Consider the following 19,088-nt stretch of genomic DNA (forward strand, 5'->3'; position numbering starts at 1 on the left):
AAAATCAAGGTTGTCAACATGCACGCACATTCTAGAGCTGGCCGCTTTGTATAAATAGTATGATCGTAAGTCCCACATTCGAAGTATAATTCTCCCAAGGACTAGAGTCAATAAAACTTGCATATCACTGTGAAAAGCATATTTGTAAAAGTATTTATATAAATTTGAATGATACGCAAATAATGAATATGATCCTCTTTTGGCAAGCGATCAGAGTTGATATGGTTCAAATTAACAGAGTACAACCATTTAAATACTCCTATGATGGGGGTTATTATCGGACATCATAATTGAAGGGGTTTTCAAATTATAAATATAAACCATGCAAACATCAATCCTTAATGATGTTCATGTTGATATAAAATCTCAACCGAAGTTGATACTATCGCTAAAATGCCCCCAAATCATAATAAAATTTTAAAATTCAAGAAAGTTGTAAAATATTAAAATAATCAAGAAAAAATTACTTTCCTAAAGAATTAAGATTACAATCATCCATCATTTGCAACAACTTATTGACAAATGGTGAAAAATGTAATATTAACCTTAACTCAAACATAGCCAATGTCATATTGATCGTATTTGCATGATTACTTTCAATAGATTCAGATATTCTTTGATTGGGTGATTTTGCCAGTAAATGATATTATTAAATTGAGATTATGATTTGGAGAACCGAGTGATTTCTTCATGAAATGACACTATTATATTATGGTCACAACTAATGTCTGTATGTTTCACAATGACTACAACTCTACTGAATTATGAATCATATAGTGCACTTAATAAGCTACAAAATCTTTATTAGCTAGGTCAATTTAAATTCGTCATTTTAGACAAACATCCACCTCAAGCCTATAAAGCCTTCTTGGATGACGCAACCTATGATTGTCGACAAGGAATCTTCAATCAGGTTTGGTTGATTATTTCCTCTAAATAAGTAGATCAATGTCTATGACAACCCGAGATGACAAGATCATGGGATCTTGATCGGATTCATCATTATTCTCCCACCATCCGTTTTAAGCTAATGGCAATAAATATTCTCTTATAAATAAAAAAATTGCTACTATTATATGTTAAGCATTTAGCGCTCATCAATTAATCTTAATCGAAAGTTTTCTCTCATCATTCAGAGGTATAATTAACCATAGGGGCTTACACCCATGAAATGATACTTAGAACCAGATCACAAAGTTCTCACAAAATAATTTTGAAATCTTTGGATAGTGTTTTATTTTCAATCCAAATTTGCCTTATGATAATTTTGACCTCGAGCACAAAACTCTTTCAGAAGAGTCGAGCATCATTTTTGGAGCCTACAATTAGATTAGACCTTGCATAAAGATTTTGCCCTCTTGTGTGGACTCTATGATATAGTTTAATGTTTCTTTTAAGTACAAGCATCTATGGTTAATTAATCCTCTCAATTTTGTGAGAGAACTTTTGATGCCTATAATAATTGTGTCATTGCATTCATGCTAACCACTTTAGCCTGGGGGCACATGCCACATCACACTTGATATGATAATATGATATTAGCTCTTTGTGATTGTTGGTTAAATTTAAAATTTTTATCATTGGAAAACTGGACACTCTTTGAGAGTGAAATAATTGATTATTACTTGAGTTTTTTGGTTTTTATATATTTTTTATTTTGCTGGAAGAATTTAGATTTAGACTAAATTTCTTCTATTATAAATTTAATTTTGAAAGGGCATCATTGGAAAAGAGCTCGATGACATTTGTTTAAAAATTTGAGGTCATCTTATGATGAGGGTTTCCTTTGGTTATGATTGATGATAATAATACCCATTATATGAAACATTGTTTGAAGTGTTACTCTTTTATGATAGGGAGCTTGACATTCAGTAGAAACTCCCTCTAGTTATGATATCCAATAACCAAACCCATCATTATGGTATGAATCTTAGATTTGGAATTGAGACATTGTGAGGTTGATATCTTTGGTCCAATCACAAACTTCATGAATTGCTTGGAACTCTTTATTTATTTGCATAATTGAGGCTTTTTGAATTTGAGCAGCTTTGAAAAAACCAAAAAATTTGCGAGTTATAGGAGATATCAGTGCTACTTCCGTATGTAGTGTATCAGGCCTTGAATGTTTTTTGTCTTAACCCCGTTGAATCTTATTTTTTGTCTATAGAGGATCAATTTTTTTTTGTGATTATTAAGTTATGAACCCTGTCTACTCTTACTAGAATTTGAAGGATTAGGCTTTGGACAATTATTAAACTAGAGGATCTATTTGCTTTACCCTAGTATGTAAATGATCATGCTTTAAATAATTATAGAGCTATGGATCTTTTGCCCATTCTACTAATGCAAAACCCACTCTAAATTCTAACTAAAATTAAATGGATATTAAAATAAAAACCAATCCAAACATCAAGGAACATCAAACATTTAGCTATGCTATCAAACAAAATTTGTGTTATATAACTTGCAAATATAGAAAATCAAGCAATTTTATGTAAATGAGAAAGCTATAGAGTTCTAAAACTAAAAAGGATTTTTACGAGATTCGGCCTAACCAATAAACTATGTCATCGAGTAACCATCACTTGGGCAAAGATTCTCATATCTCAGGATTGCTACCACAACCCGAGCTTCGTCTTGCCATAAATGGGTGAAGACACTCTCTTAAACTCTTCATTCCATCAAGTGGAACATCTTTTTGATTCGAGTAGAGCATTGAGCAAAGTTTATCCCCTAGACTTTGCAACCCTTCCCTTAAGATCAGCAGAGATATCATAAACTAAAGTTTCCATCAACTTTGAAGGTAATCAGGAAAGATTCACCTTCTAACCTTGCTAGAATTTTTTTTCTCAGATAGAAGATTATAACTATATAATGAGAAATTGAAATCATGTTTACAAATAAAGTAAAAGATCACCGAAAGAATTTATCAAAATTTAGAAACTCAAGTTTGAATTCTTTTCTTGAAAGCTATTAAAGGATTTTACATTGAAAAATCAAAACCTCTTTATTTATCCTATTTTTCTTCAAAATCCTTTTTATATATTAGCAAAATAATTAACAAGCTTGTCGACCTTTTGTATATTATCCAAAAAAGAAACAAAAAGAGAAAGTTTAAAGCTCTTACCTATTATACAACGTCTCCCTTCGAATCCTCTGCCAAATCTCGTGAATTTGGCTGAAACATCGCTTACCTTGTTCTGTCGAAGAATCTCGGATATCCTGTGGGCTCGCCTCGATCGCGCGTCCACATGCGTCAATAAAACGAAGGTGAAGAGAGGGGCTTGGTTCGGCTTCTTCTCCGCATCTCCCACAACACTCCCCACACACAGAGTTCCTCTCCCTTCTCCAAACCGAAGCCTCCACGACCTCTGCCCTATTCGGCCTTCTAAACTCCTCCATTTGAGCCATCCAAGACCTCCGACCTCACACGAACTCAAGACATCCGACCTCCATACCTTAAGCTCCAGCCATCTCCAACTCCTTAGCCGAAGTCCCTCTGCCCGTCACCCCAACCTCCTGATTTCCTTGATCTAGAAAGAGAGAGAGAGAGAGAGAGAGAGTGCTTCTCCTACCTGACCGAATCCCATGTACCGACGCCCCCCTCCTTGCTCCAGGACAAATCCCTCTCCCTATTCTCATATACCTAACCGACCCCTCACAAAAACAAAACCCATAGCCCACTCACTCCACTCAGCCCAACTCAGCCAACTCAATCCAGTCGACTAACCCGACCCACTCCACTCAATAGTCTGCTCCAAATCAACCTAAGGCCTGCCCGATCTCCCTTAGATAATTAGGTATATTTCTTTTAATTTTGTTTTCAGTTATTTGTCATTATTAAATATTATTAGTATTTTAATTATTGTTATATATATATATATATATATATATATATATATATATATTTGTAAAAAGAAAGAAAAGCAAAGAGAAAAACATTCAAAAAAAGAGAAGATTTTTGTGCATTTCATCATCGTCGTCGCCCCTACACAAAGGTATAAGTTCTTAACTAAAAAAATCCCGCCCTCGACTCTTGCGATGAGCCGACAAACCCCCTATGCGCTCACATAGCGTAGTAGGGAGGGAAACCGGTGCGACGCTCGCAATGAGGTGGATAATCCCCGGAGTGTTCATGTAGCATGAGGGGGACGAAAACTAAGTACTTCCAAACGCTCACGTAGTGCAGAGGGGGAAAGAAACTGTGTTTTTTTTAAAACAAGTCCCCAAAAACCCTTAAATGCTCTTGATTGTAGCTGGCGGGGATAAAAAGAAATACAGCCGTAGTGTCATTTGACACCTACATGAAGTGCTCAATTAGCGATGAGAGGAAGGTTGCCTCTTGGTTTTTTTCCTAAATGGGGGAGACATCGGGAAGCTGCTGAAATTTAGACTAAAACAACGGACTCGGACTTGTATTTGGACAATGAAATGAACTAAATTTTAATCCAAATAAATGAACAAAATACTCAAATCAATTTTGACCAAGAAAAAAATATTGAATGGTCGCAAAGATTTGAACAATACTTGAACAATAAGAAGCTTGAACTTTAAAGACAACAGGGGACTCGAATGAATGGAAGAGGCTCATCTTAAGCCTGGACTAGAATTGAACTGGACTTGAACTCAATTTGACCATAAGGGATATGACATGATATAAATGAAACTATGATTTATAAAAAAAAATAAATAAAGAAGATAAATTCTTAAGTGAATGCAAATGAACAAATACAAAATTTGTAGTGGATGCAAACATCTACAGGTGATGATGATGGGGTGATCACAATAAATGGTGTGATTGCAAATGAAGACCTACAATGCGAGTCCACCATACGAGCTACAAAAGAAAAATGCGAGACTTGTAATATTTGTCATAATTTATACACAAGCAATTGAGCTATAAAAGCAAGTAAACATGAAGAAATGCAAGTGTCCCTATCACTAACAATCTAACTCTAAGAAGATACATCAAAGAAAAAGATCAAACGACAACCAAGGTTTCATGTATAAGTTCATTACAAAGAAGTTACAAGTGGAGTCTATTTGCAAGCAAGCAAGGACTCATGGAAAATCAATCCCCAATGCATTCAAATGAATCTCAATGAGTAAACACGATGCTTGTAATGACCAAACCTTCAAAAGGAACGTGCAAGCAACCATCACCAAGGAACAAATGGAGGATACAATGACATGCTCCTAATTGACGACGCAAACTTTAAGTGGAGCATCAAGGAATCATCATTTCAATGGGAATGAAAATCTGCAAATGAACGTATAATAATCCACTTGCAAATAAGAATATTAGACATGTTGCATGGCTCTTGATTTATAGTCAATATGAAATTTGTATTGTTCGCATTAATCAATCGATGAGCTTGTATACTGAAGATCGAAAGCCCGAATGAAGGATATTATTGGTGGATGCAATGATTGACGTGTAAAAGATACGTCAATCCTCTCCTATAATGGGAACTCCTTCCAACATGTTCAGTGCAATATACGATGAATGTTGGAATATCCCTATAATCTACAACAATCCATCATACAAGTAAATACATAAGACCTCACAAGCAGTGAAAGTTATGAATACATCTATCTTGTACGACATAAGACAAAAGTACAATAAATGTAATAATGCTCTTCGATCGACATCAAATACAAATAAAGGATCCGTCATCGAATGCAATAGCTTATCGACGGATCACATAACAAGATTATAATGTATGCGATACATTTTCTACCATTTGAGAAATGCTAGAAGAGGCTATATAAAGCACAATACGCCATCGGATCTGCAACCCATTTACAAATAGACAGAAGGTGAATATAAGCTTTCAGATGAAATACTATGTATACTCAAATGATTATTGGCTGCATAATTAAAACATCTAAAAATACCCCTGCACATGCACTATAGTTTGTATACACACAGGTACACAAAAGGGGTAAATTCAATTACAACACCCGCATGGGCCCTGACGAGCATGTTGCGGGAACACACGTGACGTCTAGGGATGCTGCGCAGGTCAACAAATTTGAACCCGATTCTCCTAAGTAGGTAAATAGGAGTTGACAAGGTTCATCAAATAATTATAAAATACCCCCAAAAACCCACATGAGCCCCGATGAGCATGTTATGGGTACACACGTGACGTCTAGGGATGCTGCACGGGTCAATAAGTGAATTTATGTTCTAATCCGATCCTTCTATGAGGATCAATAGGAGTTGACAGGGTTCGAACCTTCAAACAAATATATGGTGGTGGCGACCGGCATATTTGTCTTAATACATTCATATTAAGCCTTCAAGGCCTATAACAATGAGAATTCACTAATAAAAGCATAAAACCTACAAAACCCGATCCTCCTAAGAAGGTAAATAGGAGTCGATAGGGTTCGAACCATCAAACAAATATACGGTGTTGAGAATCGGTATATTTGTCCTAATACATTGATATTAGGCCTTCAAGGTCTATAACAATATGAATTCACTAATAAATACACAAAGCCTACGAAACCTGATCCCATATCAGCAAGTTGATAAGGTCGACAAGATTTAATCAAATGGAAATGACCCCCTTCACCCCGATGATGGTCGTATTGAATGCTTATTTCAATCGGAGGGGTTCATAAATACTTTCAAATGCCTTCCAAGCTTCACCCAAATATCCACAAAAATCTAAAAATCCCAAAATCTAAATATTTAAAATTAAAATAATCCATCAAAACACTTAAAGCAAAATACATCCACCCTCGTAACAGTTTTTCGAGGTGTTCAAATTCAAATATAACTTCAGATCACATAGAGCTAAATGCCTGATCGAAAATATCACTAGGATCCATTCTCAAACAATTTGCTGCCAGTAAGGACGTGGTACGTGTCCTCTGACCGGCGGTTTTGTAGCCAAATGGCACCACAAGATAAACAGTTATGACCCGGGCCCTCTAAACCGAGTGGTTTTGCCGTCAAATGGCACTATGAAATACTGGTTATGACCAGAGCCAATACGCTCCTTAGTGGCATCAAATCCTTGAGATATGAATAAATAGGATATGATCGATAGGGCACAAAGCCCTCTGTTAGCTAAGGTGGATTCAAATTTGTCCCCTTAGACAAACATTTACCCAGGTCTACAAGGTACCCTTGGACGAAGCAACCCATGGCTGCTGACAAGGATTCTTCTGTCAGGTTGAGTTGACTACCTCCTCTGATTAAGTAGATCAGGAACCACGATGGCTCGAGACGACGGAACCATGAGATCTTGATCGGGTCCATCATCAATTCCCCCACCATCCGCTTTAAGTGCAAGATGGTAAAAAATTCTAGTTTAAATATCAAACCTTGAACCTCCAACATCCAAACTTTCCAAAAACTCAAATTTCAAACCCATGCTGCTACTATGTGCCAGATAACACGTATTTATACATTTCTAATTGACGATTAGCCTTAATCGAAAGTTCTCTTTCATTATCGGGAGGGGTAATTAACTATAGGGGCTTGCACCTATAGGAAACCAGAACTCAGATCATAAAGTCCTCGCAAAATGAGGGCGAAATTTCTGGGTAGTGTCTTATCTACAAACCCATCTGCCTTCCCAAAATTTACCCCGGAACTTAATCCGTTAAAACTCCCTAGCCGAAGACAAAGCAAAGAGGGCGGAGGCCGGGGCCGAATTTTTGGAGCCCACAAAGCTATTAGATGACAACTCATGATGTGTTATCATCATATCACTTATGTTGGTGATCGGGCCTTAAAAGAGTTATTTGCTTAACTCTATTGATTCTATTTTCTTGTAGTTAAATGATTATTCTTTGGACGATTATTTAGCTATGAGTCCCATTTATGCAACCCCTTTTTTTAGATAACCGTGTCTTGCAATGGGACTTATAACTTCGATGATGGGGAGGCCTAAAGGTTGGGACTTCTGATCATGCCTTGAAGGCAGGGTGGTTTGTTGAGTTATATATATATGCAAAGGATTAGATAATGGCAAGCCTTCTCAACTTCACCTCTCCCTTGTGGAGGATCAGAAGGTGGTGTACTTTGTACATAGTATTATTTTATATTTTTATAATTTTAGGTATTTATGTAATCTATACGAGGTGGAAAATTGGGTACCACATACTTCGATGAAATCCCAATAAGTCCCAGGTACTAAATATGGCTTCTAGAACTATTCTTAAATGGCTTCTAGAACTATTCTTAAATTTTTTGAAGCTTCTTGCAAATTTGTATTTTTTTCTTTAATGGTTTCTTTTTTGTTTTCTTGCAATTGTATTCTTGGAATATTTCAAACTTTTCCTTCTGCAGTTTTTTTTTTGTTTAAAATTTTCTTTTTTTTTGCCTTGATTTCAATGTAATTTTGGAAATTTTGTCTTTAGAAACTACTAGGTTCTTTATTTTAGACTTCTGGATTGAATTTGATGCACAATAATGTAGCCGTTATAGAGGGGCAAAAACAAAATTCAAATAAAAAACGAGTGCCACATTATTCAAAGAAGGTTTGACTTAAATCATATTCACATCAAAGAGCATGCTTAAATTCTTTAAATGTAAATTACATTAAATGTTCATCATAAAATGCGCACATAATTCTGAATTTGTTTCCCATTCAAATTTTAATCCCCCTTGTTGAAGCTTGTTTTATTGAAATACATGCAAGTGTGAGTTTCCCGTTTTTTTGATGTAGTGCATTGCATGATTTGTGATGCACTAATTTGCATAATTTTCACAGCACATGCTTCATTATATGCTTAATTTATGCTTTTCATTGCATTTTTTTGCCTGTTTTTTGTAGTGCTTTGCTCATTTTTTGTTCATATGCAAGTTTGCTTTTATTTGCACTCTTAACGGTGATAAGCTTTCTTCAACATTTATGCAATAATAATTTTTATTTTTCTTATACTTTCACATTTTAAGAGGCATGTGTTCATTTTCCTGTTTTTTTAAATTTATATTTGATGTTTTTGGTTATCTATTTTTGTACGACATCTTTTTCTTGCATTCAAAATTTTAGATTCTATTTCATTATGCTCCAACATCACACCATGATGGAGTAGTGCAAGTAAACCATCTGCTACACCTAAATACTTGTTCCGTGTTGTGTATGGGGCACCATGACCTAAAATTCCATCCCACCACACCACTATAGGCATTTAGGGAAAAGTGCAAGTACAGTTTTGTGTGACATCATGCAAAATCTACTTAAAAACATGCTCCCATCATGCTAAAATGTTGTGAACGGGTTGCACATGATGATGATCTCATCTCTCTGTCTCAATTTTTGCTCATTATCTCAAGGCTTTTGCGAGGGAATGTGAAAGATAGTTGTTAGACCGATCCACTGGACCGGTCCAGCCGGTCCAGGCGGGACCGGCTTACGGGCGAAACAACGGAGCTCTTCCACCTCCTACGGATGCCGCTCGAACCGCAAGTCCACGGGAGTCGTTTTAGCTAGGCAGGAATTCTGTGGAAGTTTAGGAGGGAAATTGAATGTAGGGATTGTTTAGAGATTTCCTTTTGATTTGTATGCATTAAATACTTAGTTTTCCTAGGGTTAGGGCATCTTGAATTTGGCTGAAATTTGAGATCTCCTTGATTTAGATTTTCTTTGAGCTCTAGCGGCGTCTAGAGATTTGAGAGAGGTTGATCATCCTCTCGAATTGAGGATCAATTATATCTTGTTTGTTTTTCTTCCGTTAGTTGATTTTTTGCAATAAAATCTACTGTTTTCCTTGATTTCCGTTGGATTTTGGAAGAGTTTCTTGCTGTTTTACAAAGATTGATAGGAAATACTTGAGATCTACAAGTGTTTTCTATCAAATTGGTATCAGGGCAATTCTTGGGACTGTTGGTGGGCTGTTTTTGCAAATTCCAGCGGCTGTTCTTGGGCCGCTAAGGAAAGTGCTTTTTTTTTGAAGGAAAAATCCAGATTTTTGTTTCTACAAAAATTCGGAGAACGATGGAGGCCAAAAATGTGGACGCTTTGGAGGAGAGATGAACCAAATCAAAACCACAGTGGAGGACATAAATTCTTCCATGGAAGGGCAATTTGTTGACTTACTGGTGATGATGAAAAAGATGTTAGAATTCCACAATTAATCGGCGGCTTTCACGGAGAGAGGGCCAAAAGGGCCGAATACAAATTCTAAAATCTGTAAGGATGAAGAGGAGGAAGAGATCGTAGAGGGAGAAAGGAGAAGACCCCGTCTGGAGCTTTTCTAGAGGGAGGATAGAGGAGATAGGTTTGGGGAAAGGCATGGGTATGGAGGGCAAGAGCAACGAGGCGCTGATTGGGAACATATGGAAGGAAATTATGGCCGCCGAGAGGTTGATTTTGAAGGGAGGAGAGGGGAATTTGAAGGAGGTTATGGGTATGAAATGAGAAGGGAAGATTGGGAGACTTGGGGGTTGGGGGGGGGGGTCGAACACTTGGGAAAGGGGAAACTATGGAGGAATGTGGGGAAATAGGGGAGGTCAGAAGGTTAGGAAGTTGAAGATGTCTATCTTCGAGGGGTGGGGGGATGCATATGGGTGGATTTATAAGGTGGCAATGTACTTTGCCATTAATAGGCTAACGAAGGAGGATAAGTTGACAATAGCAGGCCTATATTTGGAGGGGAGGGCATTGTCATGGTATCAGTGGAGAGACTAGAGGAGACCTATCAGGGACTGGAGGGAATTCAAGGACCGTATAATAGAACGTTTCCAAACTGATCGGGGAGGAGATTTCTATGAGCAGTTCTTTGCTCTTGCACAGGAGGGATCAGTAGCAGATTACCGAGAGCAGTTTGAGCATCTAGCCAGTAGGGTGGAGTGATTATCAGATATGATATTGGATGGGAACTTCATGAAGAAACTGAAGGTAGAGATCAGAGCAACAGTGAAAGTTCTAATGCCTCGTGACTTGGGGGAGGCTATGAAGTTGACATATATGGCGAAAAATCAGAAGAATCTAGAGAAGGGAGCCAGGAGCAGCAGCTCAGGAGGCTCTTACAGGACGATGACCACTCTTCTAGCACCCAAGGGGCCTACTTTAGGCAACATTAATGAGACCACCAGGGAGAAGCCAGTAGGAGGGAGTGAGGAAAATTTCAAGAGGCTGACAGAGAAGGAAATGCAGGAGAAGAGGACAAAAGGGTTATGTTTCTGGTGTGATGAGAAGTATACTCCATGGCACAAGTGTAGGGATCGAACTCTTCAGGTTCTCACCGTCTGTGATGACAAGGAAATTGAGGGAGGTGAGAGAGATGGGTGATAAGTTGCATCTGGATGTGGCGGAGGTCTCCCTGAATTCAGTAGTAGGATTCATTTCGAATCATACGATGAAGGTGAAGGGGTAAATAGCAGGCATGGAGGTGATTGTATTGATTGACAATGGGGCTACCCATAATTTCATTTCCGCTATAGTCATCAACCAACTGGGAGTTAAATTTGTGGACACCGGTTATTATGGGGTAATGATGGCTACAAGGAAGGTGGAGAAAGGTTAGGGGATCTGTAGAGGAGTGGTGTTGACTATCCAGGGGATTCAGGTAAGGGAAGATTTTCTCCCACTAGAGTTAGGAAGTATTGATGTCATCCTGGGGATGAAGTGGTTGCAAACCTTGGGGGAAAGCAAGGACAATTGGGGAGCACTCATGATGGAATTAATAGTAGATGGGAGAAAGGTGGTTATAAGGGGAGATGCCGGTCTATCCAAAGTCATGGTATCACTTAAGACCATGGTTAGGAGCATACAAGAGGCGGGGGAAGATTATATGGTGGGATTACACAGGCTGGATGTGATCTTATTGGAGGAGGGAGGGGATGTTTCTCTTTCAGTGCAACCTTTGATTCCGTAATTCGGTAAGGATTTTCAGCCACCTCAAGGATGGCCACCTCCACGGGAACATGAGCATATTTCCACCTTGAGGACAAGGTGGATCTTTGGGAGGGGAGTATTGTTAGACCGGTCTAGCCGGTCCATGCGGGGTTGACTTACAGGCGAAACAGCGGAGCTCTTCCGCCTCCTGTGGATGCCACACATGCCGCAAGTCCACGGGAGCCGTTTTAGGAAGGAATTTTGAGGAACTTTATGAGGGAAATTGAATGTAGGGACTGTTTAGAGATTTCCTTTTGATTTGTATGCATTAAATACTTTGTTTTCCTAGGGTTAGGGCATCTTGAATTTGGCTAAAATTTTAGATCTCCTAGATTTAGGTTTTCTTTGAGCTCTAGCGGCATCTAGAGATTTAGGAGAGATCGATCCTCCTCTCGAATTGAGGATCAATTGTATCTTGTTTGTTTTTCTTCCGTTAGTTGATTTCTTGCAATAAAATATACTATTTTCCCTTATTTTCATTCGATTTTGGAGTTTCTCACTATTTTACAAAGATTGATAGGAAATAATATATATATACATACATACATACATATACAGCTTGTTTTGGCATTTCATTTGCATTGGGATAATCCTTCTGGAAAAAATAAGCTACGGATGAGTGTTGTTTTTATTGAAACATAACGTTTTGAGCAATTTCTTTGTGAAGCTACATATATCTTTTGCTGTTGTCATATTTGATCAAGGGACTTCTGAAATATATATGGAGGTCAACGCCCATTTGCACATGGTTTAATTCAAGGTTATTTTTGCTCGGAGGTGAACATCTTTGAATGTGAATGAGTCCTCTAATGCTTCTATTGAAGTTCTTCAAAGTCCAATATTCATATTGCCATATTCAGTTGATATTATCCTCTAATTTGATCAATTTTCTTATTTTGCTACTGTAAGATAATAACCACCTTAATGCATCACAGAATATTGAAGATATTAGGAAAAACCATAAAGCAAAGGTTCCCTGCTTTGATTTTGAGAATTGTAGTCGGAACGGCTTCAAAGAGCTCCAAGTTTCTGAGGATTGTGGAGTGGTAATCCATTGACATTGCAGTTTTTTTACTTTCCAGTATCTTATGCACTGTGTTTGTTAGATGGTTATGATGAGAGATCTTTTTTTGTCATTTGATTAATAAATACTATCTGCTTCGCTTGCATGGTGCATAGAAAGTTGGACTATCGTTTGTATTTTGGGGTTCTTCTTGGCTTTGTAATGAAATAATTATTTGTATGGCATAGTGCCCAGTGACGTTGATTCGCTGCCTCACATTTCATCTGGTTCTCACATTGCGTCTGGTTCTTTTTCATGCTGAGTAAGATGCATCTCCAAACTATTTTATGGCCTATGCAGGGTTGCTATTACTGTTAAGATGTTGATGTTTAGTAGGTGCACATTATGGAAGCTGAGTTATCCATTTATTGTGGAATTTTTTGTACATGGAATATTGCGTACTATATAATATTGTTAAAATAATAATATTCATGACATCATCTTAAATTAAAGTAGCCTTTAAATTGTACCATTTAATTAAGAAATGCATATGAATTACATTTTCAATGAAGATTTACTTTCCGATTTGCATCAAGAGAGGTGTAAGATGTATAACTAAGAAAAACAAGATCAAGGATGAAGGGTTGAAAGATTTTATATGAAGCTATATTATAACGTTACTGTTATATCTCGGGAAAGATAGTCACATGGTTCCAAAACTTTTTAATTTTGAATATTGCAAATAACGTTTTCAAATCATCGGTGTCTAACTAGTTGAAGACTTCAATACCTACCATATAAGAAAAGTAATGGTGCATGGAGAAGTGTTGACTGTACAAAAAATATAGAACAAAAAAAAAAAAAAAAATCTTTTCCAAAGCAACCGACATACCTCCAAGCCGGGCCCATCTTGCCAAAACGACACATCCCTTCGGACAGTAATTGTTTACTTCACGATAAAAGGGAGTGAGAGAGAACAAAAAAAAAAAAAACTTACACATGCTCGTTCGCCTCGCTCTGACTCCGACATTGCCGTTCGACTTCGTTGCTTGACAGGGCGTCTAGGGTTCACCTTTCATCTTCTCTTTTGATCATCGCTATTCGGCTACGTTGTTTCGCAAGAAGTTAGAGAGTGCACGGTCGCTGCTTCCGCTCCTTGTGGTTGTCCTACTTCACCTCTCACGCCCTAATCCACATCCGATGCCGACCGACCCCGCCGTTCGACTCCAGCAGGCCGAACCCGAACGCTCGACGCCAAACTCCTCTCCCCCATGTTGAAAACCCCGGCCGTCGTACCTTAGGTCTGACCGGGATGGTTTGAAATTGAAGACCTGTGCCGTTGATTTTTAATCCGGGTAGATGGTTTTAAAATTGAAGACCCCACGCAGTCGATCTTAGATCCTGATGGGATAGTTTAAATTCGAAGGCCCTACGCCGTTAACCTTAGGTCCGGGTAGGAAGAAATTACGGTAGTGCCGTCCCTATTTCTCCCTCGGTGGGGAGGAGCGCCGGGAGGCTGCCGAAATTTTGAGAAAATTATTGAACTTTTTTGAAAAAATTGTAAAGCAGTTAAATTTAAATCTTTGTTTAATCAAATAAAAAATTTATTAATCAAAGTTAATTTAAATTAATTGATTGATAAAAAAAAATCAGATCAAAATCAAATCAAGTTTTAAAATTTGAGAAACTCTTTCTTTTAAATTTTGAAAGTTCTTAAATCCGAGAGCATTTAAAATCCAAAAATTTTAAAAATATGTTAGCATTTTAAATGAAAATTCTGGATCTGTAAATTTTAAAATGTGAGATCAAATTTTTACAAAAAAAATTTAGAATGGTTTGTATTCAAGAGCTATCAATTAAAATTCGAGAATATTAGAATTTAAAGGTTAATTAGAACAATTATAAAACAAATGCAGTAAATCAAAATGGAGGAGGGGGAAGAATATTTTGTTTTACTATTTGACATATACAGACCCAACCATATACAAAAACTCAGAAATCTCCAAACAACTGTACAAGCTATCTCAAACTCTCAAACTCCCCAAATCTCTTATACAAATTACTCTCCAAAACTTTCAATTTGAACTCCACAAACTGCTCTCCAAAGCCCTCATGTACAAACTTCTTTGGCTACTTATGGACTCTATCTCCTGAATTTCTGCAAGCATCACTTGCATGCAAACAAGCAATCAAAAATCAATGCAGCATAAATAAATTAAATCAATACAGGAAAGTGGTAAATCTAACTACTGCAAGTAAAACAAAGTACTAAAAAGCAGGAAATGTTAAGTACGAAAAAGCTAGTAAAGCTAAAGTACTGGAAAACTAGTAGAGCCACAGTGTAGTAAGAAACAAGATACGAGCACAAAACATAACAACTAAAACAATAATAGAATGCCAAAACCCTGAAGTGTCAAAATCACAAACTCAATCTCTCAAAACACTGGTGTTGACTCAACAAACACAACAAAAAAATCAAAATTAAAATTCTTGGGCAGCCTTATTTTTAAGGACTTGGTTGTAAGGCCCGTTACCTGGCAACTTTCGTAGGAAAGCATTAAGCCCGATCTTAGGAAAAAGTTTTAGGTAAAATTGATCTAACTCCTAACCCCCAATTAAAACACCGACCACTTCTAGTAAAAGTCGTAAGTCCGATCTCTGAGGGAAGTGTTAAGGTGATGACACAAACCTAGACCCCTCACCCGGGCAACCTAGTCTATAGGAATTGGTTGTAAGACCCACAACTCGGGTCGCTTAGCTTACAAGGCTAGGTCATAAGACCCAACATTAGGCAACGTCTAAAAAAGCCATAAGACCTACCTAACTAAAATTCTTCGGGCTACCTCTAAAAGAGGTCATAAGTCCCACTATCAGGGCAACTCCTAATTGGAGCCATAAGCCCCTAACCGTCGGGCAACTCCTAATTGGAGCCGTAAGCCCCAAACTAAATAAGTTAACGGGCTACTTCTAAGTAAAGTCGTGAGACCCACATAAGAAAATTGTTAAATAAATAGCAATGATCTTAAATCCCAAATTATCAAACTAAAATTCAAACCTATGGGCAGCTTAATCTAAAGGATTAAGTTATAAGACCTACTTTTTAGGCTACTTCCTAAGGGAAGTTATAAGTCCAACCCAAATAATTTAAAACCTCATGGCAGCCTCACTGTAGAGTTAGGTTGTAAGACACATCCTTGGACAACTCATAAATAGAGCAATAAGCCTCATTCCAAATAAAAATCTTAGGCTCCTTTCTACGAAAGCCATAAGTCCCAAACCAAACCTAGATTCCTGGGCTACTTCCTAAAGAAGCCATAAGACCCACTCAAATCCAAAATTCGGGGTTACTTCTAAATGAAGTCATAAATCCCAAACTAAATAAATCTATGAGTATTCTAATAGATGTAAACCCCAAAACACCAAACAAAAAATTAAAATTAAAACTCACATTAACCACTTCAGTCTACTCGGGATCCCTGAGAGGAGGCAACCCATGGCTGCTAATCAGATTCCCTGGACACTACGATGAATGATTATTAGTGTTGGTAGACTGAAATCTATGGTATACCCGGGACGACGGAACCATGGGATCTTGATCGGGTATACCTCCATTTTCCCATTATTGAGACTAAAAATATTTAAAATTTATTCATCCTTATTCGAGAGTTCTCTCTTACGTGTTAAGAAGGGTAATTAACTATGAGTGCTTGCGCTCATAAGAAGTAAGGACTCCAGATTTTTAAACCCTGATACTATCCTCAGGGGAAATCTGGTTAACTATAATCTGACTTATGGGAAATGGAATCCTACGACTGCAAAGCGGGATATCATGCATTCGTGCTATTTTTCTTGAGCCAACAAGAAGTCTTTCACCCTAAATGTGTCATGTACTCCTATCATGAGACGAAGTAAGCACAAAACAATTTTATGAGAATCCTGGATAGGTTCTTAGAAAAGTTGAACATGATAGTGAAAATTTATTAAACATTTATCTTGCCACAGATTAAATATTTCTTCCATTGAAGTGAGTTTCCTTCTAAAAGTAAGTAAAACTTCAGAGTAAATAAAGCTGTAGGATGAGGATTGTAGTACTATTTAGAGCATTGAAATCTATTGTTGTTATTTCAATTATCTCATAGTTAGGAATTTATCATTGTTATACCTTGGTCAATTTCTAAGTTGGCTTAGAATTCTTTAACCACTTATGAGAAGTAGTAGCATTTATGGAGTGAACTCATTTATGATGATGGGTGACTTAAATGAATCTTTGCAGTTAAGATATCTATTGCTGGTTTTACAACTTAATTAATGCTTAAAGATTCAAACTGAAAACAATGATCTTTAGCCTTACTTTTAAGAAAAATCATTTTTTGGAAAATTAGGACCAATTTCATATAAGCTCCGAAAATTAGCACCTCGGCCTCCCCTCTTTCAATAGAGTTTTAATGGATTAAGTTCCAAGGCAAATTTTTAGAAGGCATATTGGGTTTGAAATACGACACTACCTAGAGATTTTGCCCTCATTTTGTGAGGACTTTATGATCTGAGTTCATGTTTTCTATATGCACAAGCCCATATAGTTAATTACCCCTCTCGTTAACGAGAGAGAATTTTCGATTAAGGCTAGTCATTAATTAGATACGTAATATCGAACTGCTACATGGTAACCGACATATAGTAGCAGCGTGAGTTTTTGTTTTGGAAATTTGATATTTAAAATTGGAAATTTCACCATCTTGCATTTATAGCGGAAGATGGGGGCAATGTTTAAAATTGTGTGATCGGGTATTGAGGCGTTTTTCATTTGTGAGGCGAGCTGTAAGCCCCAAGGCGTTTTGAGGGATAAACCTCAAAATCAAAAGATTGCGTAAACAAAAAATAATAAATTTTTTATATTCTAATGAGTAAATAATATAAAACATAAAAAGGCACAAGATATGAAGTGAAATCAAAATATCTCAATAATAAGATAACATGAAATATAGTTCAACTTAAACTCTATCATTCCCAAACCACAATATTATTTTCATTAACATATAATTCCAAAAATAAATAACAATGGCATATAACATAAGAACTCATAAGTCATCAGCACTGTCATCATCATTGGTCTTCATTTCAATCATCATTATGATGCACTACTCTTTTCGCTTCCTCCTCTCCTATGGAGTCCAAAGTCTCCCAATCAGCTCCTTTAATATCAATTATCTTCCTCTTCCTTAAATATTTTTGAACAATATCAAAATGATTAATAGTGTAATACATTAGTAAAAGTCTAAGAAAACTATATTATTTATATACCTTTTTTGATTTATTCTTGAGTTGTGGTGGATAAAGATGCTTTATGACCATCAAAGAAATCAATATTTAAACAGATGTTATCACTTCAATTTTATCATCTACAAACCACTCATCATCAGATGTCACATCCTCGCAAAGTAAAGGATCTTCATCATCCATTAATCATTTTTTTCTTCAAGTTCCTGTCTATGAGTCTCCTATTATACATAATGTACACCAGTGAATTCATCATCAATATCGACAAACGATTTCTCCTCTTTGTATTTACATAAATAAAAAAGTCCTATAATTTCCATTTTCTTACACTATTAACGGCAACCATTCAATTAAATGACATTGAAAATTGTATGTCTAAAATAAAGAAAGATTGCATAAAATTTAAAGAAAAAAATTTCGTCAAAAAGGAATGAAAACTAAAGGAAGATGTCGATCAATGAGGTGATATAACAAAAAATCACATTTGAGTGCAAAGAAGAAGTGGAAGTAAAGCTATTTCACCTTTGTCAATATACTCTAAACTCCAACCACGAAGAAGAGCTTTGAGCGGTCGGTCGAACCAGCCCAACTCGCGGTAGAAGAGAACTCCAAGTAAGAGGTGAATATCAACTCACGGTGGTAGGAAGCCAACACCGGTCGAGTGGAAGGAAGATGGGAAAATGTCGCTCGAAGAAGAAGGGACAAGAAACCTAATTTCTGTTCGAGAATGACTTAAGATGCATAGGGGTGAGCGGCGCAAATCGAATAGATATATATTATATTAGGTTTTTTTTAAAAATTTTAAGGTGAGATGCGCCCTAGTGAACTTGAGGCGTACGCCTGAATTCCAGCTCTCATTGCCTAGGCTTTGAGGCTTAAAAGAACAGAATTGTGCTGAGGCGCCTTGAGGCGCTCCTCTTAGTGCGCAATTTTAAACCATGGAT

General features: G+C 37.0%; 1 protein-coding gene across 6 annotated transcripts in view; it reads left to right on the forward strand.

The window, feature by feature from the left end:
* Positions 1–19,088, forward strand: part of LOC110106183 (uridine-cytidine kinase D) — a 95,196-nt gene that overhangs the window by 55,748 nt on the left and 20,360 nt on the right. For 5 of the 6 annotated variants that reach the window (XM_028696140.1, XM_028696139.1, XM_020835957.2 and 2 more), the window contains one exon: positions 12,800–12,910. The exons of the other annotated variant lie outside the window; for it this stretch is intronic. In XM_028696140.1, coding sequence (XP_028551973.1) covers positions 12,800–12,910 — 111 coding nt within the window. The remainder of the gene's footprint in view (positions 1–12,799; positions 12,911–19,088) is intronic. 6 annotated transcript variants of the gene reach the window in all.

Source organism: Dendrobium catenatum, unplaced genomic scaffold (genome assembly GCF_001605985.2).
Source record: "Dendrobium catenatum unplaced genomic scaffold, ASM160598v2 fragScaff_scaffold_716, whole genome shotgun sequence".
Lineage (NCBI taxonomy): Eukaryota > Viridiplantae > Streptophyta > Magnoliopsida > Asparagales > Orchidaceae > Dendrobium > Dendrobium catenatum.